The 27508-nt window shown below is 39.3% G+C and overlaps 2 protein-coding genes across 9 annotated transcripts; one reads left to right on the top strand and one right to left on the bottom strand.

Moving 5' to 3' along the window:
• Nucleotides 1-716: 716 nt before the first annotated feature.
• On the top strand, nt 717-10280 carry LOC149105623 (hydroxymethylglutaryl-CoA lyase, mitochondrial-like). Its single transcript, XM_089270548.1, has 11 exons — nt 717-830; nt 2435-2506; nt 2862-2969; nt 3525-3620; nt 4079-4137; nt 4665-4754; nt 5486-5545; nt 6746-6822; nt 8656-8771; nt 9184-9309; nt 9795-10280. Exons 1-11 carry the CDS (start codon nt 780-782, stop codon nt 9909-9911), a joined length of 972 nt encoding a protein of 323 aa, XP_089126674.1. The 5' UTR covers nt 717-779; the 3' UTR covers nt 9912-10280.
• A 3922-nt stretch (nt 10281-14202) lies between these two features.
• Nucleotides 14203-26072, bottom strand: LOC149105622 (uncharacterized). Of its 8 annotated transcripts, none has more exons than XR_016201139.1 (6): nt 25689-26071; nt 24360-24444; nt 23479-23567; nt 22411-22779; nt 20757-20873; nt 14203-14902 (listed from the first exon to the last, which is right to left on the bottom strand). XR_016201139.1 is itself a non-coding variant. In XM_089270544.1 (6 exons), the coding sequence occupies exons 2-5, from the start codon at nt 24428-24430 to the stop codon at nt 20852-20854; spliced, it is 204 nt and encodes a 67-aa protein (XP_089126670.1). In that variant the 5' UTR covers nt 24431-24444; nt 25689-26069; the 3' UTR covers nt 14203-14902; nt 20757-20851. The 8 variants fall into 8 exon arrangements, 7 of the variants coding, with proteins under 7 accessions (XP_089126670.1, XP_089126664.1, XP_089126668.1 ...); XM_089270544.1 differs by having other exon boundaries at nt 22411-22432; nt 25689-26069; XM_089270542.1 differs by lacking the exons at nt 14203-14902; nt 20757-20873 and having other exon boundaries at nt 21702-22432; nt 22721-22779; nt 25689-26070.
• Nucleotides 26073-27508: the final 1436 nt, after the last annotated feature.

Below are 27508 nucleotides of genomic sequence, written 5' to 3'. Positions count from 1 at the left end.
CCCACATACAGTACAATGCAAGCCCTCGTACATACATGACATGTGACATTGTTTGTTTGTAGACCCATCCCTCACAGTCACGAGACCTTATCTCTTATCGGAATCGACGAAGAAGTCTGTGACGCGAAAGATCACTAATGTATTTTTATACTCGTCAAGAGCGATGCAAATGTTATGGAAATGGATTACATGAAATTCTTTAAGAATCCAAAACTTCATTTGACTCATTGCTGTAATAAAATATTCTGCGGTTTTAAATGCCAGTTTATAGAAAGGATGTCCACTGAGTTTGTTGTATGGCGTTATATTTCATTATTTATATCCTGGGTGCCAGAGGAATTCTTTTCGAGGTCAAAGCGAACGTCGCGCTGGTGCCCAAAGCGCTGAGGACGGCCAGCGTAATGTCCTCGTGGACCGTGGATTAAAAGTCCTCTGCACCCAGGGTACATTATTTAGAAATACCATTGCTAATAAAAATAATAAAAAAAAATTAAATAAAAAAAAATTAAAAATCGATCCCATAAAATCATTGGCAACATCTTCGTCTGTCGTCTTCCAGATTCCTCCTATGTCCAGTTCACGTGAAATTATAAGATGTTCGAACTACAAAAGAGTAATGACAGTAATGGGCCACAGTAATGTGTTCTTTCACGTTGAAATCCCTGAACAAGATTTCGCCGGTTATCTCTGGGAAGAATCCCTGGGAAGAATCCCTGGGGATGAGTACTTGCTATGATCGCAGGCTCGCGAGTTTGTAGTCATTTTCGCATACAAGTCTAATGTTCCCAGGGCGAATGATTCGAGCAAGCGTAAGGCAGTTGTCTAGTAAGGTAAGGTAGTTAATGCAGGGTTTATGTTGTTCTCTAAGAAATGTAAGATCGTTCAGTTTGCTCAATTAGTAAGAAGTCACACCATGTACAGTTGCAGCGCTGTTCTGTCCTCTTCTACCGAACAACACGCTCCAGCTAACAAACTCAACAATCAAAGAAAATGCGGAAGGTACATGTCAAAGGGAAGAACTCTAGGTACATGAGGACACATCTAATTATCTCTTTCTCTGCAATGACCGTTTTCAGTAATTCGCTACTGGTAAGATTGTGGAATGCAGACATATGCAAGATCAACTAAGCCCTCCCTTCCCCCCCCCCCCCCCTCCCCGCTCACACCTATGGCAATCTCCCCGCCCCTACGCACAAATACATTTGTACATTCATCAGGAAACATCTTGATAATGCAGTAAGCTACCATGGGGCTTAATGGAAATTTATGATCTCAATAGTGAGTGAGTTTTAAAAACTTTGCTCTCACACATACTTGCTATGATTTATATTACGGACCAATTTCTAATGCCTGGTTGAGAATTCTGAGCAGTTACAGCCTTAACTGGTACAAACTCAACCACAACTCAAACCAAAGCAAAGAAGGAGAAGCCACTTCTCTCTTTTCTGGTGTTTTCAAAAATTTCTGTGGAAGCACTTAAAATTAATTAATGCACACGCAATTTAGCAATACAACTGTACATAAAGAGTATGTTCTTTATAAGATGTTCAAGAAATGAATTATAGATGAACGGTCAGGGTAAAATGCAGACTGTGGACTGCTGACTGCAGACTACAGACTGCAAACCGCAGACTGACCAGGAGTAAAATACAGACTAAGGGTAAAGTGCAGACTAGCGCAGACCACGAGGAAAATGCAGACTGCGGACTGTAGACTTTTTAACTGAATCATGTTACTATTTCCATCATTGAGAGCTAACTGTAAACAGGCTAAATGGAGCATTATTCAGACTAACCTAAGTGATGTTCAGGCTAACAAGAGGGGTATTTAGTCTAACCAGAGTGATATTCAGGCAAACTTGAGTGCAGACTTTTCACTATGATTAGCCTGAATAACCCTGTTTTAGAGTCAATACTCAATAATGGAAATAACACAATATTTTTTTTCTTCGAAGTCTACATTCTGCCATCTGCATTTTGCCCCTGGTGGATCTGCAGTCTGCATTTTATCCCGGTTTGCAGTATGCAGTCTGCAGCCTACAGCTAGTCTCCAGTCTGCATTCTGCATTTTACTCTGACCCAGTTGCAGAATCAATGAGGCATGCACTCAAAATGTTACAATCTGGAAATTGGAACCTAACTGAAAAATACTAACAATGTCCTTAGTATAAATTATGTATAGTGGGTTCCCTGACCAGATTGTTGGCCTTTTTTCTACCATAATAATATTTACAGTCTTTTTTCAATCTTACTCTCCCCCTCCCCTAAATCAGCCCCTGATGTGAGCCTGGGAAGAACTCGGTAAAGCATGTGCATGATGACTTAGGCCATCAGTATTATGTTGATATAATGTACACTGGAAATGGCCAGTTGTAGAGTTGTAGTGCATGCAACTTCATGAAATGTCTAAATTATGTTTCATGCTTCATTTTAAGCCTATCAGTCAGCTGGTAAAGAAAGTCAAAATTGTAGAAGTAGGCCCTAGAGACGGACTGCAGAATGAAAAGATATTTGAAGCAGTTTGGAATGTTAATTTAGAAGATTTCAAATTTTTTGTGAAAAAGAAGAATTAACACTTAAAGGCTGTATTTAAATTCAACTGTAATGCTATTGATTTTGATTGATAGTTAGATTCAGTACATAGACTAAGGGTGTTTTGGTTTGTGTTTATTGCATTTATTTACACAATGATGGAAAATGTCTAGAAAATATTCTGGGATGACAATAGCAAGGCCAAGTCTGCCAGGCTCAGCAAAGATTGATTTGGCAGATCAAATATTCCAGTCCTTTCAGGTATGAATGGAAAGACAAGTGACTGTGGTTATAACTGTTCATAACTGCATGATTCTTTTTTGTTTGTAGGCAGTTGTAGCAACTGAGACTAAGATCAAGTTGATTGATATGCTATCAGAGACTGGCCTTTCATCGATTGAAGCAACCAGTTTTGTATCTCCCAAATGGGTTCCACAGGTATTCAGAAGGATTATTAATAGTGATCAAGATGCAGCCATAATAGTGGTAATATTTATGTGTACACCCCTCACCCCTGTCTTGTAACTTCTTATCACCCTCTGCCACTTTTCATTTCTCACTTTTCACCCCTCACCCATCATTGAGCATCTCTCACCCATAACTTCTCAGCCCTTAGCCCTAAGGTCCCCACAACACCCAACAACCCTTACCCCTCATCTCTCACCCTCACCCATTATCTCTCACCCCTCACCCCTCACCCCTTATCTCTCACCCCTCACCCCTCATCTCTCATCACTCACCCCTCATCTCTCATCACTCACCCCTCATCTCTCATCCCTCACCCCTTACTGAGCATCTCTCAACCCTCAACCCTTACCAACCATCTCTCACCCCTCACCCCTCACCCCTCACCGAGCATCCTCTCACCCCTCATCTCTCACTGAGAATCTCTCACCCCTCACCCCTCACCCCTCACCCTGATTCAAATAAAATTGTTAGGTGTAAACTTTAAGAAGTTTCTTTGTTTACCTCAATATATGTGCTGTGTTATAGATGGCAGACCACGAGCAAGTCATAAGAGGAATAAACAAGATCTCGGGCATTTCCTACCCAGTGCTCACTCCAAACCTCAAAGGTTTTCAAGCAGCGGTCAGTTGCTACATGAATACTATAGCTTGGTTTAAATAATGCAATAAAGAACTGAAGGTCAACCACCTTTTTCCATGGTCTACATTCCTATAGACCTTAAAATTGAAGTGAAAATGTTCAAAACTCAAATGGAGCCAGTGTTTTGAATGTTTTTTTTTTTCCTCATAATAAGCCACGGAAACATTTTAAATAGTACCAAGTGTTTATTTAAATTTTAAGTGACATATAGAAACTTTTTGATTGTGTTGGCAAATGACATCACAAAGATCTTCTGAAAATTTTGAAAGTTCCATTATCTTCTCAGTTGTAATACTGCAACAACTCTGGTTTCAGTACCATTCCTTTACAGCATCAGACAATTTACATGACCAGATGGAAATCTATTAACAGATTTCACCACTCTTCATTTTTGTAGATAAGTACATTGTACAGTAGTTGGTGATACTTTGTCTTTTTAGCTGGACTGTGGTGTGCAGGAAGTAGCCATCTTTGGTGCCGCTTCAGAGTCCTTCAGTAGGTGAGAAAATGTGGTCAAGGAGTTTTCATTGCACTGTTCCATGACGTATCGATAATCCTCAGAGAGGATTCCTTGGTTTAAGCCCCACCACCCTGTCAGAAAATTTCACTTAAAACTTTCATCTAAAAATTTTGACTTGTGGCTCTTGTTTTGTAAATTTTTCAACTTGTGTTGGCAGATGCCTGTTGTGTTTTGTGACCATACAATACATGTGTACATTGTAAGAGTGTGTCCTTTTTCTTGATACATCAGTTGAAGGTCTTTATTAATAAGATAAATGCCGATGTATACACAAACAATAACCTCCATTTGGCGTGAAAATATGCTCGGATATTTGTCCATGGACATTATCTGTTCTGAGAAGCAAACAAATTTCCAAGAGCGAGGCTTGAGGAAAACTGTGAGCATGAAGGAACAGATAATGTCCAAGGACAAATATCCGAGCATATTTTCAAAGTCAAATGGAGACTATTGTGTTTATTATCCTTCAAATACTTTTACATGTAATACCTTTAATTTATGCTTAGAAAGAACATTAACTGCTCCATATCAGAAAGCCTACAAAGATTTGAAGCTGTCTGTGAGGCCGCAAGGAAAAGCAATATTCCTGTAAGAGGGTGAGGTTTTCAATGTAATTTTATGATTGTTCTTATATGTGTACAGCGAATGTTTTATAACAATATTGTTTGTTAAATGTTTACCTCTGAATTAAAATTAATTAGAATACCATTTGAAGTGAGACATCTTATGTTCTCGTTTCATGTCATATTTTTAGTTTGAACTGTCATTCATCTCCTGCCCTCAGCATTGTAGCCAGTTATGCTGGTACCAGGAGATCACTGGCATTCCAGGCTTGTCGTATTTTGTGGTTTGATGTTATACTGCTCAGTGTTTTCACTGGGAGACAGTTGTTTTGCTGGTTCTTGGAAATTTTATGAGCTCTGAAATCTGCAAGTGATACAGTGTAATAATGTAATACCCTGTTCACACCAACAATTTGTTAATTAAAACATGTTTAAAAGTGGGTTAACTAAACAAGGTTAAAAATTAGTTGCTCATACATGTACCATGCACACCCCACAACTTAACATGGTAAAAACCCCTGTTTGATGAAATGTTTTAGCAATAATTTAACATGGTTTGAAATTTGTCCTCTCAAAATGACTGCAAGGCACAATTGACAAATTGGAAAAACCTAAACTTGATTTAGTTGATCTAGTTTAGTTGATGTAAATGAGGCATTAGTTGTCTTAGTTTGGGTTTGGCAAAATATTTGTCAAAAAATTTCTGAGATTACCTACTGAGTTTTCCATTAGTTCATAATGCTTGTGGTTTGTTTTATTTGTAGATATGTTTCCTGTGTTGTTGGTTGTCCATATGAGGGATTTATTGCTCCCAAGGCTGTAGCCTTGTAAAAAAGCATCTAGTCATATTTACTTAAATTGATTTCACACTCAGATATGTCGACAATCATTTAGATACACATACAGTCGCCTTCCCTGAGTATCTCTGATCCAAAATGTGTCTTGTTTACAATAGCCGCAGAAGGAATTATTGATCAACCCTATTGTTTTCGTTTATCTAGCCAGTTTTTTCAGTAACTCCAGTTGTAGTACTTCAAGGCAAGTAAAGCAGTATTACTCTCACTTTGTGGGATTCTTACCACTGCAACTTACATAGTTAACTTACCTGTCAGCATTTGATCACGCAGAGTCAAGAATTTGCTCATACCCATTTATACACTTGGGTGGAGAGAGGCACTGCGAGAGTAACATATCTTGCACCCCCCACCCCCACCCCCCCCCCCGCCAAATAAAAAATGCCATTATGCCAATACACCTTCCGTACTACCAAATTCTGTGTTACAGCGCCAATCACAACGGTGAATTGTTTAAGTTTCTCGTTTGAAGCGAACGCTGTTTCACAGTGGGCTTATACAGGATTTTAGAGAAGGGGTTTCCAGATACGGACCGTCGAAGACATTCCCCTTTAGGGGTTCCGTGGGCATGCTCTCCCGGAAAACTTTTAAGATTCAGGTCCTCGGACATTGCATTTCCGTCATTCTGAAGCGAAGTCACCATGTTATAATGTTTAATTTTTTTTTTAAATTCGGGGTTCGACTGGATTATTGCAAGATTCGTTCGTAAAATATAAATGAAAAATCGTTTTTTAATCGACGTTGTCCTCGGCGTCACCGTCGCAGTTGACTCCAAAAGTTGCTTTCAATCATGTGCTTGCGTATCTGTTAATTACCTTCCTGTGGTTATGATCCCAGTTGCTGCAGTCTCTTTACTACATCCCCGTGTCGTCCTTAAAGACAACTGCAACTTTAACAAGAACACAGACTGTTCACAGCCCTCCGTTTTCTCTTATTTTTATTCAATCGGTGAACGCGCGGAGAGTGTCTCAAAGAGTTGCAAGAGAACTGGACGCCAGGGTAAAACAGGAGACTTGACGTGAGACTTCTTTATTCTTCGTTTGGCTCGTCTCGCCTCCGCCATCCCCTCGAACTTCGCGCTGGCTCTCGCTTCGCTCGTGTTTTCTTTTGCGTGCGTTAAAAAATTGAGAGGCTGTGAACTGTGTAGTAACTGAATCATTTCTTTCCTGTGCAGGTAACAAAGAGCTTGTTTGACATGGGATGTTATGAAGTGTCTCTTGGTGACACCATTGGTGTTGGAGCACCAGGTTAGATGTGTTTAGTTAGCAAGTCTCTCTTTATGTGCTGAATTCATGTCCCAATCGAGAGAGGTCTGAAATTTTACTAAAAGAAAAAAAAATGATACACTGATGGCTCTATACTGTTACAACCATCGTATCATGCAACCATCAGAGGGGACTTAGAGTAGAGCTATGTCGTCTGTAGAACATGAAGAACATTATGTTTGTGGCGACATTAGAATTGGAAATGTACTCATGGGTATTGGAGGTTTCTTCTCGGGTGCGTGTGCTAAGATCGGCGGAAGGCTGAACATTGTCTGGAACCGCCGGGAGAACTCCCGTGTGAAAAGGTCGGGATGCTTTTCGTCCTGCTTCTAGGAGTGTAAATCACGGATTTTACTCTCATTTAGGGTGTTCAAAACGAAACGCCGCTATTTCTATCGATCAAGGTATTTTCTTAAGGGTTGCTCGAAAAAATGACAAATGAAGAAACACTTTTATTTCTAGGTAACAAACGGTTAGATTACTTCATGGAAAGTGCACGCGTACGGTATTTACGCACGAGTTTTCCGATGCAAAAACAACGGGTGCGTAAATACCGTACAAAGCACTTCCCATGCTGTAATTTGTTTATTTTATACTTAAAAAGATTTTCACACTCAACCAGATTTGCTCCCTTCATTCGGCAGAACAAATGTCAAGTTATTTTTTTATTCCGTCTGAGTGCAAGCACTCTGTCGCTTCTTCAAAAACCTAGTGTAAATATTTTTGGTACAGAATGTTTACCTAGTCGTCAGTCAACGCTTCAGCTGCGTTTGATTTGTTTCCCTTGCCTTGCCTTTTTTAAAGTCGTTTGCTTCAAGCTTCCCGACATTTCTTTGCTTGGTAAAACTCTTTGTCGTCGATAATGCTTACGGCGTATTTGCCTTCTTTAAAACTTTTCTTGCCTCTTCCTTCTGTTTGAGGAATTCGCTAAGCGAGTTAACCTTAACGTCTCGTCGGGTTTTTGCTGGAGTCTTTTTGCTCTGCTGTTCCTGGATGTACTTTTTAATGGGTTTATCTAAAGCGATAAACCTGTTCGAACTTTCCGCCATTGTCTGTGATTTGTAGCTAATTTGCGAGAAAACTGGAGTCAACTTGTGGAAACTCTACAAACTTCTGTGAATGAAGATTGAAGAGGCATCAACAACAACGCGAAAGCGTTTCGAACTGACTAATTTATTTTGACAGCTGATTTCTGATTGGATGAAACGCTTTTCCCACGTGTGAGAAAGTCGTTTCGCGATTGTGATTGGATGAAGAAATTTCCGTATGAGTTTCGATTCTGTGCGAAAATCTCAGTAAGTATGAAATAAAGTCAAGTGGTATCGTTTAGAGGTCAAATACTACGATTATCAGTTGACTAAGGCACGAGGGAAGTTTGGTTACGAAGTTTTAGCCTCAAAATTATGGTGTTGCCACGGGCAACCTACCTCGTTTCCGTTGGTAACAATATCAACAGCGGTTGGTCGCCTGTCACGTCGCCTACAATTTCGGGCGCTTTGCTGCCAATTGACGTCAAAGGCCGACAAGTTGCCAACGGATACGGAGCCAGTTGCTCGTGACAACAACGCGATTTTTACGTTAAAACTTGGTGACCAAACTTTCGTCCCGCCTTACTCAACTGATAATCGTAGTAAAGCTCGAGACACACCCAGATTGGTTTTCTCTTGGGGTTTAATTTAAATTTCCCGATGAGCACCCGCGACCTTTTCACATGGGAAATCCCCCGCCCCCGGGGCCGTAACCACAAACTATGGAAGAAAATCGTCATGCTCTCAGGGTTCTAATAGTTTTCTTCGAACTTTGAATGTTTACTAGGCACAGCTCAAGCCATGTTGGAAGGTGTCTTAGACACTGTACCAGTCGACAAGCTGGCCATTCACTGCCATGACACGTGTGGCCAAGCCTTGGCTAATATTCTCACGGCCTTACAAGTAAGTAAAAATTAAATGTATGAATGTGTTAGAGCAGTTTTCAATTGAGTATCGTGAAAACTAAAAGCAAAGTAATCACTTTGGCCAATCACAAAGTACTAATCAATGAACCAATCAAAACTCTAAATAAATACACGTAACTGACGCGAAGCGCGGGAAAACGTTTCCGCGCGGGTCACGATTGAGTTTGGTTTTGCTTCTTACTGGATGACAAAGTGGCGCGAGTTTTCTAAGCCAATCGCATAGCATAGTTGAGAAGTTTTCAATTGAGCGTCGTGAAACCAATACCAAAGCAATCTAGAAAGACTTCCTTCTCTCAAGTGAGAAATTCTCTAACAGCATACAATGTGTTAAGCTGAAAGTCCAGGACGACTCGACCGTAATGAGTGTCAGTTGTCTATTCTATTCACAGCTGGGTGTCCGGACGGTAGACGCGTCAGTCAGTGGTCTGGGTGGCTGTCCGTACGCGCGCGGTGCATCTGGGAATGTTGCCACTGAAGACGTTGTGTATATGCTACATGGAATGGGCCTTGAAACGGTAAGTCTTCATTTGAAGGTCTTTTGAAGTTAAAAGTGCTAGAAAGATGCGTTGCAATGACAAGATACCAACGGCGTAGGTGACTGTAAAAACTATTATCGTACAAAAATTTCGGGTTTTGTTCAAATCGTTTTTTGTCTTGTCAGGTGTTGTTAGGGTGATGTGTAGAGTTAGAAAGAATTGATGAACAGGCCAATTTCGAGATGATAAAATTCCAACTTGATGCCGAGGCTTATGGGAATAAAACAAAGAAGAAATGAAATCGAGGTTTGGGGTGGAAAATAGCTTCCTTTAATTTATTCCCCGAAACCTCGGCGCCAAGTTAGAATTGCAATATATCGAAACTCGTCTATTTGAAAGAGGTAGGCTAAATATTTTAAGTCGCGCAAATGGCGTAATGATCCCAGACAGACACTTAGGTCTGTCTTTTTCTTTGCCAAATTTTATTATTTATTACTTAATTTGCCTTTTAAATTATTATTTAGGAAGTAAACTTGGACAAACTTATGGATGCGGGAGACTTCATCTGCCGAGCACTGGAACGAGAGACTGCCTCGAAAGTTGCTCAAGCGAGGAGAAAAACTCAAGACACAAAAAGCTGATAAACGTTAAAAGACAGTGATGATCTGTGCATTCTAATCTTGAAATGTTAATTCTCCTTACTGACTCGGAAACATTTCTTTTAATTGTGGTACGGAGAATTTGTGGGAACAGTACAGCGTTTCCGTACTCATATTTTCGAGACCAATTTTAGCGCGGAAAAAGTCATCTGAACTGGTAGGAATTAACTGAACCGGTGGGAATGAACCAATATTGACAATATCTTTATTGAATTCCGCGTCTGAGAGCGGATGTCAGGAAGAAAAAAAACCACAGTTGGCTGGCCATTTGGAAAAAAAAGAAATTTCAGAATGTAAACCTCCATTATAGAAGATTTTAAAGAAGTTAAATACAACACTTATATATAAACATACGGGCATTACTCATCTTAGGGTCAGGGAGTAACAGGCTTAACGTTATATAAGTTCACTGATGTGTCCCTTTGCCAAGGCGTGATTCTAGGCCGGTGTCTTTCTTAATTCATCCCGCTGAAAGACTGGACGACCCTGGAAGATAACCCAGTATGCTAATACTCCTCTGCTTTGCGATAAGAATATGAGTTGTTGGAATATCGATTCTGCACAAGTTTCTAGGAATAAAAAAGACGCAAAAACACTTTTCATTCAGACGCCGTCCACATTACGCTAAGTGGAGAAATTTGAAAACGCAGCTTTATTTCTACGGCTAGGCCTACCGTCCACACTAATCCGTCACGAAAACGGGGATTTTCGAAAACGCGCTCTTAAATCCGGAGGAATTTGAAAGAGCCGGCTTTTCGTTTTCGTGTGGACGGAAAACACTGAAAACGGAGCTTTTCGAAAACGATGACGTCACGAGAATCATGTGATTTCCCTGCTCCAGTTTTCCTCAAACACAAACCAAAATGACCGCTGATTGTTGCGTTTTTAAATTTCTCCGGCGTAGTGTGGAAGGAAATATTTCATGCGTTTTTAGAGTGAAACCTCCGTTTTCAAATTCCTCTGGCGTAGTCTAGGCGGTGCCTTATAACTTCGAATACAAATGAAATTTGAATATCTTGCACTTATTAAAATGAGGAAACGAACCAATCAAATGGTTGCAATTAATCAGCCATGCAGTACGTGGTCGCAAAAAGGGTGCAAATTTAAATGACAAAAGATGCATCGCTGAAACATTTGCTGCGTTGAATTCCTCGGCCGCACATCTTCCACCAGTTTCAAAAATTCGACTAGCAGAAATTTAACTTCGCTTTCTTCAGCAACTTCTAGGAACAAGTACCAATTGCAAGCTTTCGGTTTTGAGATGTGCTTTCGTTTGGAGCCGTTACGAAACACCAACACTTGCAACAAGAATCCACTCCAAGCCAACCTTGCAAGCACGTGCTTCGAATTAAGATGGTTTTTGCCCCTTGCCAAGGTAAGAACATAAGTTAAACTCAGAGGAAAGAGGAATCTTAGCCTTCTTCGAACGTTCTTTATGAATAGTTGTAAAAATTTCGAAACAGGTAGAACTCTTTAAATATTAGTTAAACCTTGTCCACTTAGAAATGAACGTCGACGTTTAGAACTTCTGATATCGGGGAATTCATTCGACCGATAGTGATATTTGTGATAGAAAACTTTCAAAGGCTTGATACTATATACTGAGTTCTTGTTCTCTAAAGTTGACTTTCAAGGCGCTCATTTAACATTGACATTGTGCGGTCATTGTTTTTACTCGTTGCAATGCAACGAAGTGTTCGAAGTGTCGTTATTCACTTTCACCAGACGAGTTTTATTAGAGAGGGCCGAAAGCTTACGCATCTCTTATAAGTATAAGTATAACTCATTTTTGTTAGAATTTTATCCTTTTTTCCAGGACTGAGAGACGACGATGAAACCCACCGAGATCCCAGTGGTGTGTTCCATGACACGATCGCTTCAGGTAAGTTGAACCTTTCAGTCACACGCTCCAAATTTATATTCTCCTCTTTGATTGTCATACATTTTTTTTAATATCAGTTCTGAGAATTTAATAGTACATCAAGACAATATGCCCAAGTTGGAGATAGTTGCTTTTTCTCGTCACCTATTCGCTTCATGACAATTAGTCGACGTCAAAACACAGAAGCATGGCCTTGACTAGGTGGGATCTTGAGTTTGAAAATATGAATTCGCACATCTTCTGAGAAATTATTTTCACTGACGCAGAACCCTGTCTCTTAATATGCTCCCTCCGGATTTTGGTGACCTTGAATGACCTTCCAAAGGCGATAGTCACCAGAGCCGTCAAGCTTCATTATAATGCAAATTTATAATTAACAATTAAATTATGAGCTCGAGATTTCTATGAGGTGATAGTTGATGAAAGTCGAGAGCGAATGATCTAATGTTTTAGTAGAATTCTTACTAAAATTTACTTCAAATAACGGTTTCCAATTATTTCTTGACGTATTATGAAACTTTGCGCCTGAAAAAGATCGCTCGGATAGACTTGTCATTTAAAATTGACGTACGTGCATCCGTTTTTCCAGTAATTTCAACTTTTTTGAAAGTCAAGAAACCGTAAATGTCCTTTGTTTAGACTTCTCAGAATTTAATTATCGATTTGCAGCAAAATTGTCCTCCAAAACGTTGGAAAAACGAAAAAAGCGTCATTTCCTAGACGACCTCCAGCTACTGCACACTAATGGCTGATAGTGCTTAATGGCTCAGCCAATCAGATTACAGCATTTGCTTTAGTATACTAGTAGAATTCTACTAAAACTCGATAGAAACAGGGTACATGTACATTCTTGGTGTTTTTGCCGTGGTAAAGCCAAAACGAAAAACGAAAACCTAACTTGCTTTATAATATGAAATTATTGCGTATGCATTCTATTACATTGGAAACAATGATACGAATTGTTCTGCCATAACAAGTACACGAGAACACTTATAATAATTAAATGACTGTCGATTTCTAGGGTGGAAATTTTGCGTTCAGACCTTTATGTGCATGTTTACAATTTGTTCAGTGGAATATGTATTTAGTTACAGAAATGTTGACCTGGTCTTTTCTTTTTATTTCCTTAGTAACTCCTTGCTGCAGATTCTGATGGACAGTCATTGGTGGATTTTCATTGCTTGTCTTGGACGCTTAGTGGACACTAGATGCCTGCTGACATTACTGAGGGAGCTGGTTCTGGATCATGCTTGTCTGGCTTCTGATCTCGATGCTTCGTTTGGTAAAGGACAATAGTTTAGATTCATATATCGAAAGAAACCGTGACTGATCGACAATCAATGTCTCCTCCAAAAATCAGTACACTGTTAAGCAGAAAGTGACAAGGAAATCTGCAACTAATTGTAATGTCTTGATGTATCGCAAATTCGCACCATTTATGCTAAAAGAACGTTTAGGAATTAGGAAAGAGAATTTACTCCTTAAACTCGAGACTTAAGGATTGAATAAACGCGGATCCATGTTATTGACACCACAGACTAATTCTGCAACAAATTTCTTGGTCGTTTGCTTGTTTGCTGCAGTCAGCTGAAATTGTCTCTAATCTCGCCAAATTTCTCACTCGACTTTTATATTTGGCGTCTTTTCAATTTATAACATGGATTTCTTTGCTCGGCCATGCAACATTTTTTTTTTAATTGGGAGAAATTTTCGTTCGCTTGTTTACGGTTGAAATTGTCTCGAATCTCGCCAAATACTTCAATAAACCAGTCAAATTTTGAAAACTAAAAGCTAGTGGTTGAACAGTGTATTTCTCGTCGTTTTAATTTGTAATATGGATTTGTTTGGTCGATCATGCGACTAAATTATCATTTTTTTTCGTATGCTTCAGTGCTTAGCACGAAGTCAGTTGAAATTGTCTTGATTCTCACCAGATTTTGCTATTCGACTACAGCCAAATTCATCATGCACTAAAACCATTCGGAAAATCCTTTCTATCAGCATTTAAAAACAAAACTAAAAGTTTGCCTATCAATTGTATATTCTGTGGTTTCAATTTACAACATAGATCCGCATTAGGTCAACTGAATTCACTTTCAAAATCAGAGTAAATGTTTACTTGAAACTGGTGTAAAAAAGCTACAAGCCACGTAGAATTTATTTCAATGTTTACCAGTAACGTCAAATACTTCTCCGTAAAAGTAACAGGATTTGTTTTTTTCTCACTACTGGTTCGTAGTTTCGATTGCTCTATTTCTTAAAACTAGCCATTTTGCGATTTGTTTTTGCCAGAGTTATTTTTGTTTTCTAGCGATCCTTGTAGTAATTTTACTTGTTTCAGACTTAGTAATTTCGTCTTACTTATTAGTTTCTACAAACAATTTTCAGACGTTGCGTTTTTCAGCTCCTTTAATAGCATGTAAACAAATTTATGTTAATCAAACTTGTAAATAATTACATTGATGGTTAAACAATAAAATACTTTAACAATTGTTTGTTTATTTTTCTTTTGTCTTTCATTTTACAAAAGAAAAAAAATATTGCGTTTTAAAAGGGGACTGGTAACTAGTCAAAATGTACGCTCTCTTTTACTATTTTTTGACAATGTAGTGTTGCCACAAAGAAAAAAAATCTGCGATTTTGAACAGTCTAGTCTGAAATGAAACATATACTTTGACTTTTGATGGGTCAAATCCGTTGCACAGTGCAAGATTTTCCCGCCAAAAGACTTAGTATATTTTTGACTCAAAACCAGACATCATTCAAAAGCGCAGACTTTTTTCTAAGGACAATTTTCCCGCCAAAAGAGTTATTTTCCCGGTCGCCTTGAGAGCGTATTTTTGTAAAACCAAGACAATAATGTCGTCAAAAAAGTTAGTTTTTTCTCCGACTGATTTCTCGTTTGCTTTTAAAGGGAAGCGGAAATTTTTAATCCAAGACAACTGTGTCGACTTTTTCCTCAGCTACCCCAAAAGCACAACATTTATCCCGAATAGGTAACGTTCCTGCCAGAGAACATTTTATTACAATCTGCTCTCCCTTGCTTCGCTCTTTGATGATCCACTGAGCTTTCTGATGTTTCTCTTTGAATCTATAAGGAAAAATCAAATATAACTTTAGTGAGTCGCGAGTCATTTTCTGTACATACTGTTTCGAGTCAAACGGTTAAAGTTTGCTACTCTCGTAGTTACAAGAAACATGAATATCAGCTTGGTGAAACTACAATCCATGAGAAGGTTAAGACGAAATCCGATAGAAAAGCGAGCAACTGCAGGATTTAGTGGACAAAACTCTGGTAGCAGAATAATTTTAAGAATTTTACAGTCATTTTTACAATTTCGTAAAGCTAAATACACAAATAATTGCCTAAAATAACACCGAAAACAATTTCCCATGGGAACGAGAGAAAAGAAATTTCAAAGTTCAGGAGAACTTGTGCAAACACAGGCAAAATTTCATCATCAGTTTCATTTCACCAGTACTTTCAAGTGTTTCATATAAAGTTTAACATTCGTTTTCGACGTTTGGTGTTGCTAGAAATGATCTTCTTTGAGCAGATATTTAAAACAGTCGCACAGAAGTTTGCAAGACGATGTAAATAATCTTGGTACTAGGTTTTTGTCCACTTGTTACTCGAACTTCTGGTGGATTCCGTCTTAATATTTCTGTTGACTAGAATTGATGCTATTTTTGGCAATCTTCTTGTGTCCTTTAACAGTTCCAAAATTTAGAAAGCAGCATCTATTCCTGGCATTTCATATTATATTACCGTAACGCATTTGAAACAATATTGTGAGGTTTTGTGCTAAAATTTTAAAGCTATTGTATTACAACGTAAACTAGCGCCTAGTTGATATTGCGAATTTGATAGCCTTTGAATGTGAAAATTCTTTTTGATCAAGAAAATCTCTTTAGAGCAACGAAAGAAATCATCGAGTTAAAGTTGGCGCGAAATCTTGAAGACCCGAGGAGTTGATCATTGTATCGTTTTTATTGCAAAAGCCTCTTTACAGCAAAACAGTGAAAATTCCTGAAAGTATTCTTCAGTATTCGCCTAATTGGTATTATAGATATGGCAAACGTGTAGAGCTTATGAATTTCAGAAAAAAAAAATCAAGTGGTTGAGCCTTTGTGATCTTCTGTACATAAGAGGAGGGATATCCCTTAGAAACAAGTACAGATGACAGATGTTTCTTCTCTCCAGCGATTACTGATGGTTTGGTGACGAGACGTTTAGCCCGGTCGTACAGACACTTCACAATACCGCGCTTTACTGACTGAGGGTGGTGTGAATCATACGCTAGGTACTGACCAGTATGTGTTGGTTTCCTGTAGACACTGGTGGCAAGGTTCTCTATAACCTGACGTGTCGAGAAAGGCGATCTTGCTGTTGTTCTCGATCTCCATAGTGAAACGGATTGATAGTTGTTGACTGTTCAGGTGTTGCAGGAAGACGTCAACTCTATCCCGCTCCAGGATGGTGAAAGTATCATCTACGTAGCGTTTCCAGATCTTAGGCTTACGAGGTGCGGACTCTATTGCTTGTTCTTCAAATATCTCCATGTAGAAATTAGCAATAACCGCGGATACAGGGCTCCCCATGGCTGCGCCGTCTCGTTGTTCGTAAATCGATCCGTTTTACTGGAAGTACGTAGATCTTAACACGAAATCCAAGAGGTCCGCGATTTGAACTGGTGTAAGTGTCGTGCGGTCAGCCAGTCCTGCGTCGTTCTCCATTTTTTGTAGCGCGGCTTGTACGGCGCCCTCGATCGGTATGATCTCGTGGTCCTGGATCTTTTCACTGGCGATGGTGGAGGTGAAGTCAGTTGAGTTCTTCACTGTGAAGTTCGAGTTACCTGCAAGAGGAGATAATACGTTAGCCAAGAAAGCAGACAGGTCGTATGCAAAGGTGTTGACACACGACACAATTGGCCTAAGCGGTGTGTCGGCCTTGTGGATCTTCGGCAAACCATAGATCCTAGGTTGTTGTTTGCGTCGGGGTCTGATCTCATTATAAACCGCCTCTGATATGTGTCCATTCCGTGTCAGGGTTAGCAGCTTCTCAGATAGCTTCCGGGTCAAGCGGTCTGTCGGATCTTTGTTGAGCAGCTGGTACCGTCTGGAATCAAATAGCGCAGACATTTTTTCGTGGTATGTGTCAGCGTCCAGGATTACGCTGGCGCGACCTTTATCGGCCGGAAGGACCATGATGGAGTTGTCCTCTTTTAGGCTTTTAAGAGCCTCCTGCTGTTCCTTCGTGATGTTGGGCGTGGGAGGTTGTGCCTGTTGAAGGATGGTGTTGACGGATCTCCTGACTGTGTCTGCTCGCTGCGCATCTAGTGGCCTGACTGCTGACTCAATCGATGATCTCGGTGGCTGGGACGCTCGTAGGAGTCACGGCGAAATTTAGACCTTTCTTCAGAAAGGACACCTCAGCTTCGTTAAGGGTCCTGGATGACAAGTTGATGACCCGCTTTGTTTTGTCAACAAAAGTTGTAGGAGAAACAGAAGACTGTTTCTCTCGCAAAGGTTTCTCAAACTTGCGCTGTTGACGGTCTTTGGTGGTATTAAAGACTCGCTGGATAGTGGATTTAACCTTGTCGAGTACCTCTGCAGCGTCATCCGCAGAAAGAGCTCTGTGCTGGTGATTCGGCTTCTTTCTTCGAATCTCCCTTGGCTCTCTGCGTCAGTCTGATTCTTTCCCTCAGGAATCTCATGGATGCTAGTTCAGCGACTCTGCGTGCGCCTCTGGTGTGAACTGGCGGCCGAACTTGCAGATCTCCTGGAAGAATGTGGTTAATCCACTATCCAGCGAGTCTTTAATACCACCAAAGGCCGTCAACAGCGCAAGTTTAAAAAACTTTTGCGAGAGAAACAGTCTTCTGTTTCTCCTACAACTTTTGTTGACAAAACAAAGTGGGTCATCAACTTGTCATCCTGAATTTGTTCGAGTTTTTCGTCTCCTGAGCTCGATATTAGGTTTATACCTCCTTTGTTCGTTCTGGCACAACATGATTTAAATTCAGCTAAATTTAGATGTTCACGTCTGTTGACTGTTTCGCGTCATGTATACATTTGTAAATTGGTTATTTGAATTGCTTTGTTCTCTCTCAAGGGGGCGGTAGAGTATAAACAATGGTGTGACTACAGGCGAATTTTTCTCGCCTCGCACTTCGCACGCGCTCGTGTATCGCGCAAGACCCCGCTAATCCGCCTGTACGGCAGGCTATTGAAAACATGACCATGAGAAGAGCCCCACGTATGAGGGGTGGGTTCTCTTATATCATCCTTTCTTGATTGCCATGAAGAAAAATGTTCTGGATATAAAATGGTGCACGCAAGGGGCTCCTGTGCAAGCTCAACCAAAACAGAGACAATAGTAGCCAATCAGATCAGTCCCTGAGCCCAGCCACGCCGCCTCCGCCCCCCTACCTGCCCCCTTGTCCGCCGCTTTTCTCCGAAAAAAAAGATGAAAAAATACGCCTGATCGCTGAGTGAGGTTATATCGTTGAAGGGAAATCCTTCAGCTAGTTGGAATTTTGTGATCTTATTCGAGAGCAAAGCATACAAAAAGTCATGTACTTCCTCGATATTCCTTATAATTTAGTTTCAACATGTTTCCAAATTTAAGGTAGCAGTACAAGAGTAAAGAGATGATTTTTCATTTGTACTAGATGAACCTTTTTATGGTCTTAAGCTCAATTTGTTGATTCTCCTTACTGACTGCAATATTTGTTCTATGTTTTTCCACATAATTTCAGGATACATGTGCATCAAGACAATGTCTCATTCAACTTTTTTCTTTGGAAAAAAATATGAACTAAATAATGAATTTCTTCTTTTGGTTGCATTTAAAAAAGGTCGAAGGTTTTGCGGTTACCTTAATTCCACTACATGTCATTTGTCACATTCCAAATTTAAAAACATTACCTATCCTTCCGAGTTTTTAGTTTCATCAGATAATATCATTATAAGACCCATTAAGAAATATTGACCATTTACATGTACAACGGTTTAAATCAACAGAGTTCTTCATAAGTTTTGTAAATGTGGCACATTTGAATATCCACGCATTTAGCTGCATGACATTATTAATAATGGTGGCTCGCAAAAGCTGTCACATGGGTGAAAAGGTGACTTATCTTTGAAGTTTAGCTAACAGTTCACAGTCCTGATATCACAAAAAGTAACATTATAAAATTTTCAGTATCACAGAGCTACAGAAAATATCCATACCTTCCCCAAAGAAGGGATTTTTTTGTAACACCTCCCCACCCATCTGGAAATTCCAGTTAAGCTTCATACATTTCTTTAAATTTTTTGGTCTTCCAGAACCCCCACCCCCCAAGAAATTCCAATCCCTTCTGTGGGATAGTATGAATATTTTCTGGAATTGCACAATAGGCAACAAAAGTGTTGAGACACTTGGGGGTATCAAAGAATTAATGCTAGAAGCAAATAAAATAGCTGTCACAAATTTTTGCATTTAAATCAAGTATTAATTTATTATCATTGCACACCATGTATACACTGTACTTTGTAAAACCACCACAGCTGGTCTTAGTGTCTGACTAGGCTTTCAGCCGCCTGTTTGTTTTGGTTGGGTTGTGTTTGGGCGTTTATTTGCTTTATGTTCATTTGGGTGTTCATTTCTTGGCCGTTCATTCAGTTCTTGTTGTTTGAACTGGGTTGTCTGTCTCATATTCATACTCGTATAAAGTTCCAGAAATGAATATATCAAAGTCTAGCGAGTGCTGTACAGCTGTAGCTCCTGTGTTTTAATAGCGAGAAAGGCATCCCCACAGTGATCGTGGAAGTTTTTCCTTTGTTTTCAACAGATTATAAACAAATGATTATTATTATGGATACATTGTATATGTATGTATGTTTTGCAAAACCACTACTGACTAGACTTAGGGAAAAACCATAAAATTATACTAAAATTAACTGGTCCATGCTGAACATTATTGCCACCAACATTGGTAACTTCCTTTACTTGGAAAACGACGGAAATTGAAATGATGGCCATATCGCCAAAATTAAATGGCACACACCGTACAAGTACATAGATGACAAAACATGGATGGTCTGTGCCTCTTCGACAAAAGCAAATATTTTTAAAGTAGTCTCCAAGCAAGATTATTATACATGTAAATTAACTGCCATGTGGTTAAATTTCAAAATTAATATACACGGTTGCTCAGATTAATTTCTTAGCTGGGACATTACATGATTATGTACTTTTAAGGGACTTTCCATTCCCACTCATTTCAAGAGAACAAACTTGTCACAATTGGAATGTCACGAAAAATTCACATAACAACATCTGAAGCAAATGAACACAACAAAAAATTTCCTCCCACTTTTAATTAATAACCCTCCCCGAAGACAGTTTGCAAGTGATTACTGTTGGTGTTCCCTTTGCCGAGCACCATATTATATCCAGAATAAGCCAGAGATATGCTGACAAAAGTTTGTAATTAATCTTTGCATGAAATAATTGAAATTTATAATTCTTATTCCAAAGGTCTACAGGCATGCAAGTGAAAGCCACTGGAGTGATCAACCGTGTTACTACCAATTAATTTAGGTGCCTTAGTTTTAAAGACTATGGATCATTCACATATCATTTCTGGTAAATAACCACCAAGAAATTACAAATCCTGTTTCACCACAAACCATGATTTACTTGCTTACAATTAAGGTCTGTTCAATTATGCAGTGAAAGTACTGTAGGCAGCCTTGCATAAGGAAAAAAAATTAGTCCTTTGATCACAAGTTCTTGGCTTCAATATTGATACGGTAAATTTAAATAGTTTCCCAGAAGAATTTAGAAGATGATCGAACATGGAGTCCTCAGAAAAAGAAACAAACTACACCTAACAAAAATGCACTGGAAAATATACATTTCACTAAAAAGAGAAATTTCATGAAACTGTACTCACCATTTCCTATGATGGAGATAAGGTCCTTCCCTGTTCCAATCTTTTTTGTTAGTTACTGGAACTATCCCTAACCCGACCATTGTTAATGGAATAAGTCATCCAGAAACTGTTGGAAAACTGAAAAATACAATCAAGTAAATCAGTCCTCTCTAGCTTGTTATAGGAGATGACAACATTACACTAAGGAAATGAACAGAATCCCGGTCAAAAATTTCAGGCAGCTGACTAGTAACTGCATTGTTGTCGCAGGACAAAGCATATATATGACAGGGACAGGAATCAGAAATCTTAAACCAATTGAAAGTACATTGACTTTATAACTGCTTATTTGGAAAAGTTGTAGCGTTACACATACGAGCCAACTGCGAGCCCAAGTCAATCGTGAGTCACGAGTCAACCTTGAGTCAACCACGAGTCAAGACAGTTTTTTTTCCTTTTTTTTTATTTTGTCCCTGACAAAATATAGATTGTAGGATATAAAATATATGAAGATAGATTGTCTAACAGGCCCACCCCAATCACGGCTCACGCCACCTTAGAGTCTTATGCCGGACCTTGGGATCGTGTTCAGTCCCCCAAACTATGGCAAGTCACGTTATTTGCTGTGTCCATTGCCGATTATCAAGGTAAGGCCTTCTTTACACGACCCTTCTTTACAGTGTCAGGTAACCCTTTTGCAGTCAAAAGTTTTTAAGCATTTACATGAAAACAATAGTCAAGCCGGGTCAGCCCCCCTTGCCGGGTAACCGAGAGTCAGGTTGACCCGGCAAGAGGGGTTGAAATTTCTTCAATTCTTACATGTAAACAGTGGGCCAAAAGCTAAACCCGGGTTGGTCCTTTCAGTCAAATAACCATCATGTTTCATTTTTTTGGTTTGTACATCAGGACCTCCCACCATTCCGCTATACTTTCTAGGTTTTTTGTTTGTCATCTTTCTAGCCCATGTTTTCAGTTTTTGATTGGTAGAAAGGCTGGTCCCGTGTCAGGCTCAAAGCAAACCACACGCTAACAACCCAGGTTGGTGTAAATAAGTGTTTATTTTTAGCATTTTGTGCGGCAATACAACCCCGGGTAAAAAGCAACCCGTGGTCATGTAACGAGGACCTAAGATTGTCTTATCCAAATACATGTAGCGAGTGACATGAATCTAGTAGACTATCTACTGACTCAGACAAAAGTTGAACAATATTAAACATTCATGCCACACGAGACAGTTGCCTCTTTCCTGAATTTCGTGCCCGACCTTGAAGTTCCAATAACTGTTGCAGGATCGTGTTTACAGAACTGTATTAGTGTTGCAAAGCTGCATTTATTTCATAAAGAAATCAACGACAATAGTGACAATAACCTTATGGAGCTGAAATGAACAAATGAAGAAAATCACCTGTATTCACGTATTTTATTTCCTACAATCTATTTTTTTTTTCGGAACAAAAGAAAAAAAAATTGGCTTGACTCATGTTTGACTGGAGGTTGACTCGTGACTCAGGGTTGACTTGGGCTTGCAGTTGACTCGTGTAACACTAAAACTCTATTTGGAAATGCTATAAAGACAGCATATTTTCCCTGTAAACTACATGTATAAAGTAACACAGAATTGAGAAGGGAAAATGCAGTTCAATTCACTGATTAGAGCAAGAAAACAATTACCAACCTGTGTAAGATCAAATTTATAGCTGAAATTTCAAAAACAACAACAACTGTACATTATTTTCTTACTTAAGATACCAGTATTTATAAACTTATTTACATGTTAAGGCAAAAGATTCCAAAACAATTCAGTTCTTGAAGCAAGTAGCCACTTCAAGCCTACTGAAAATTAACTATACTGCTTTGTGCCACCCAAAAGCCAGTCTACTGAAATTTCACGCAGTTGTGAGGCCGCGAATTTCAAGTATATCCGTGAAATCCTGCCAAATTCACAAAAACATGCAAAATACCACAAAATTCACTAGAAATCTTACCAAGTACATGTCATGAACAACATGTATTTGAAACTTGTCTTGGCTGTTGGGGTTGTTTCCTTGCCATAAACTTAGAAATTTATCATGAAACTTCATGACTGCAACGAGTAAACAACATCCCCAAACTACCTGGCGTTCTTAGATTAATGTTGCCAAAAACTGGGCAGTGGCCACGTTGTACATGTAAAATGTTTTGCCATTGGCGCATTGTCTATTGTTGTTAAAATTTATGATGATCTCTGTTAACAAGAACCTCGTGGTCAAACAAATGGCAAACACATACGCTAATACAAACGAGTTGCCCAAATTTTCCTGCAAAACTGCCGGTTTTAGAAAGGCAACACCTATAAGTAGACAGAGTTTCTGTTGTTAAATTGTAGAGGCTAATGCTCAGCCATTTTTTGCCGCTCGTTTCTTAGCGAAATTTGCCCTGAAAATTCCCGCAAATTTCCCACAAAATCGGCTGTTTTATCTGCCAATTTGTCTGTGAAAAACCCACAAAATTTGACTTTTTCTTCTGCGACCTAACAGAGGCCCTGAAAAGGAGTAAAACAAGCTGCTTTAACAAAGGAGAGCCTCCAAGACTTTTCAGAACAATTTGCTCAGCCCCAGTAGCCTTTGTACCATAAACATTGCTGAGAGTACAAGTAAATAAAGATTATTTACATGTATTTATTTAATTTTAAGAAAATTCAAACATTTAACAGTCCCTTAGTTAAAGGAATACTCATTTTACTGAAAAAGAAAACTGTACTCACCATAAGCTATCGTGATACTGCTAACTTCTCTCTCAATCTTTTTGTTAGTTTCGCCATTATTAATGAAGTAATTTACATGTATCCAGAAACTGTTGGAGAAAGCAAAATATAATTAAATTCCATCCTTTCTAGCTAAGAATTAGACAGGACAATGATAACCTTTGTTTATCAATTAAAAAACACACAGGTAGCAATTGGACAGAGCCATGCATGTTGTAGGACCAAAATTTCTGGCAACTGATGCAACTGCATGAAGCTGCAGGTGAAAAAAAACAATCTAGATTGTTATGTACTTTAAAGATTAGCCCTTTTCACAGTTAACCTTTCTCCTTTGCATTAAAATATAATCTAACACGTGTGCAAGGCAATTTTAGGCTGTTTCATAGTTTCAGCCCAAAATTGCCTCGAATCCGCCTTGGACTACATTGTAATGCAAATGAGAAAAACTAACTGTGACAAGGGCTATCTCAAGTCTTTACTTTGTACTGACAACTGATCATGGAAGCTTGATGAATGTTAAAGTACCTTTAGGGTCTGTTTTATATGGAGTTAAATACATGTAAGGTTGTCCTTGAGTATCAAAGCCTCTTATTTCCTGCCTAGCCCAAGTTGGGATATCACCATTTAAACTAAAGTAAGATGTTTTGGTAGGTCATATTCATCATCCACTGTAAATAAGGGATAATCATGATGGTTGAACCTTTAAAAGTACTAATTAACACAGTGGAGGTGTTATTTGGGTTGTTGCACAGCACTTCTGTTTTCTCTCTAGAGAGAAGCATTGCGTGACGACACCAGTAACCATAGGAAGGAGACTCTATCGATATTCGATGTATGGAAATAAATTATACTAACTAGTATTATGAGAAGAAACTATTCACCTGTAATGTAATAGAACACAACTTAAGGAGGCTTTTCCCCAATCCTTTGCAACTTGTTCCATTATAATCATGAATCATCCACAAACTGTTGAAAGTATTCTAGTAAATACATTGCATTCTCAATTGCTGATGATATTGAAAATCCAAGGAAAAATAAAAAATGAGATGAAGAAAATTTGAAAACATTGCAGTTGCAGAGTACCTGCTGAAATTCTTGTAATCTGCAATAGCCAGTTTCCTTTATGAGACGCACCTGCAGGGAATCATGGTGTAGTCGAACCCCTAATAGGCGGCAACGTATTAAACGGCCACCCCTATTAGGTGGCCAGTAACCAGTCCCCATGAGGGCTTTTCTATTGTTTTATCTCTATTTAGTGGGCAGGGGTCTGTTCCTCAAAGGTCCCGAAAAGTTTTCGCACCTGAAAAGCCGTTGCAAAATCTCAAACCTTATGACCACAGAGCTGTTTTATGCACATATTCTTAAGATAAACAGAGTTTTCCGGGGCTTTCGAGAAACGGACCCCTGTCCTCTTAAAGCAGCCACTATCCATTTTCCCAAGGGTGTCTGTTTACTAAGGGTTCAACTGTAGTTAAATATCCAGTCCCAGATGATGAATACCACTACCATGACACAGCGGCATCTCATAGAGGGAATTAGCCATTCAGAATATAAAACTCACAAAATAGAACTAAATAAGATTAGCTGCCACCTATGTCACAAGACAAAATAGAAATACTACAGTAGATTAAGAAAAAAAAAAAGGAAGACGATGTGTGTGAATAAATTTTACAGCTTTAAAAACGAAATAATTTTCCAGTATGAAGCAACAGAGGGCAGGGCAATTGACAAACTGAAACTGGCTCATAATTATAGTGGTGTATTTGTTCTCTATAGAAGAAGCAAATGCCAGAGCCTTACATCCCTGGGGTTGGGGGAGGGGGGTTAGGTTGCATGCAATTAATCTGAGCGCACCCTCTAAAGCACCACAGAATACCCCTAAAAATCTCAAACCTATAATGCACAATGCCGTTAGTACGGGAAAGAATTGTGCAAAAACAGGAATTTCGCATGTAGATGTGCCTAAAATGGCTGTTTCGCAAGGCGTTTATGGTAAAATGTACGGCCGCCATGTTCTTTGACTTTTGTACAAGTACGTAGTTCTACACCAAAACAATTTTCCCACCCTTGATTATTTAATACGCACGACTGAGCGAATAAAAGGTCACATCAATTCAGGCCCAGCACGAGAAAGGAAACCATCCACATGCTACTAACTCAAACTGTGGCGTTTCAGAGAGTTTTGACGGCCATTCGCTTGCTAACCTTACCTCGAGCTTTCTCTTACAACCAGCATTTCGAGTGGATACAAATTCGAATACAAAATACAATCTTGTATTCAAAGCGAAAGGTTCTTCTTAAACTTTACGTAGCTTGTGAATTGCAACACAAACACTCGAAGTCCTAATCCATAGACCTGTGGAATCGTTAACCTTGCTTGTTTTGCTTGCTTCCACGTGATGAATAAATTAATCTTCTTGCAAGGCCAGCGAAGAGCATGCGCCTCTTCGGTTGGCGGTTTTCCGGAAAATTACTATTCCATTTGACTTTCAACCAAAATTTCCGGATTTTTTTGCTAAATAGTGAGCACCCTCTACAATTTCCAGAAAAGAAACCAGTGCCCAGTGTAAAATGTTCAAACTTTTGAATGCAAAAGAACAAAAAAAGCAGAATAAAACCGCGCCCAGGAATCATGTTTTGTTTTACTTTCCTTTTAAACCCTGACTGATCTGTTGGGATTAAAAAGCAACTCACACGAAAAGGTTGAAGGTCCAGGAGACACCCAGGGAAGGGGGGGGGGGGGGGGTTACTCCCTTACATGGGCTGTATAGGTACTTGCGGCCCAAAAGGGTATGGTTTTTCAGCTATTTTGGTCATAAATAGGGTATGGTTTTTGCACTCTAGCTTTGATATGGGTATGTTTTTAAGAAATAGCCACTTTTTCATCATTATCGAAAAGAAAATCAACAAAAGCCCTTCACAAATTATGTTTACGGTTATTTAACATTGGTCTGAACTAGGGAACTAATTATAACGCAAGTCCGAAACAGGGTTTTGATTTAAGGGTTAGGTCATAAATAGGGTTTCTAATTTTTGGTCAGGTCATAAATAGGGTAGGGAATATCACAGATTTAAGTCATAAATAGAGCAAGGGTTTAGGGAATCGGGCCGCACACCCCCACCCGATTTTTCTGGGAGTACCCCCCCTCCCCGGGAGGAGACACTTCGTCTCCGGAGGCGGGGGAGTACTTCCAGGAAAATTGGATGGGGTGTGCGGCCCGCTTTAATAAAACCCTTATCCTATTTATGATCAAATCTACGATTTTCTATACCTGACCAAAAATTTGATATCCTTTTTATGACCTGACCCTTAATAAATACCCTGTTTCAGACCTGCCTTATAATTAGTTACCTAGTTCATACCGATATTAAGCGCGTTGTGAAGGGCTTTTGTTGATGGTCTTATTGATAATGATAAAAAAATTAGCTTCTTCTAAAAAACAAGGACATTTTTCAAGTTAACAAAAAACAGAGAAATAAAATCGTAAAAACTATGCTAATTAAGATGACATATTCAAAATACCGTTACGGTAATGTTTTTACTCCTTGTTAGTCGATGAACTGTTATCTATGGGTTAAAAGAAATCACTGGATCGCTTATATCCATTTTTATTAGCCTGTTATGAAAACTGCTCTTTCTTGTAATTTATAGTTTGGGATATTGACCTGTACCTCGTTCAAGAGGTGGAGAGAGAAGCTCAGGAAAAAGTGAAATAGCACTTTTCTCAATCGTCTTAAAGTTAGTTTCTCTCTCAATTTGTTTCTTGTGCGTGTCCCTGAAGACCGATCAGGCGTTCTTCTTCGGGTCACGATCCTCTCGGTGGAGAGGAACGCGGGCGCACCGAAACACCCACGGCTGGAGACTGAGCCTACAAAAAAGAACGCCTGAACGCGGTTAGAACGGACTGTTACTAATATGCGTGCCAGGAAGGCATCCGAAGCATACGAGACAGGATCCCTAACCAAATAAACAGGCAAAGCACAAGCTAATTAAGCTAACTTAGGCTAACAAGAGTGCTATTCATCTCCG

The sequence above is a fragment of the Orbicella faveolata genome, unplaced genomic scaffold (genome assembly GCF_042242905.1).
Source record: "Orbicella faveolata isolate gen_17 unplaced genomic scaffold, um_ofav_v1 contig_34, whole genome shotgun sequence".
In the NCBI taxonomy this organism is placed as follows: domain Eukaryota; kingdom Metazoa; phylum Cnidaria; class Anthozoa; order Scleractinia; family Merulinidae; genus Orbicella; species Orbicella faveolata.
This window is presented reverse-complemented; position numbering and strand designations above follow the sequence as displayed.

What these genes read in the sequence shown, in the direction of transcription:
- LOC149105622 (XM_089270538.1), bottom strand. Translation starts at nt 17,019, where the DNA reads ATGGTCCTTCCGGCCGATAAAGGTCGCGCCAGCGTAATCCTGGACGCT.
- LOC149105623 (XM_089270548.1), top strand. Translation starts at nt 780, where the DNA reads ATGTTCCCAGGGCGAATGATTCGAGCAAGCGTAAGGCAGTTGTCTAGT. An exon ending in TCAAAGGTTTTCAAGCAGCG is followed by an intron (nt 3,621 to 4,078) that starts GTCAGTTGCTAC and finishes TTGTCTTTTTAG; the next exon opens with CTGGACTGTGGTGTGCAGGA. An exon ending in AGCAATATTCCTGTAAGAGG is followed by an intron (nt 4,755 to 5,485) that starts GTGAGGTTTTCA and finishes TTTTATTTGTAG; the next exon opens with ATATGTTTCCTGTGTTGTTG.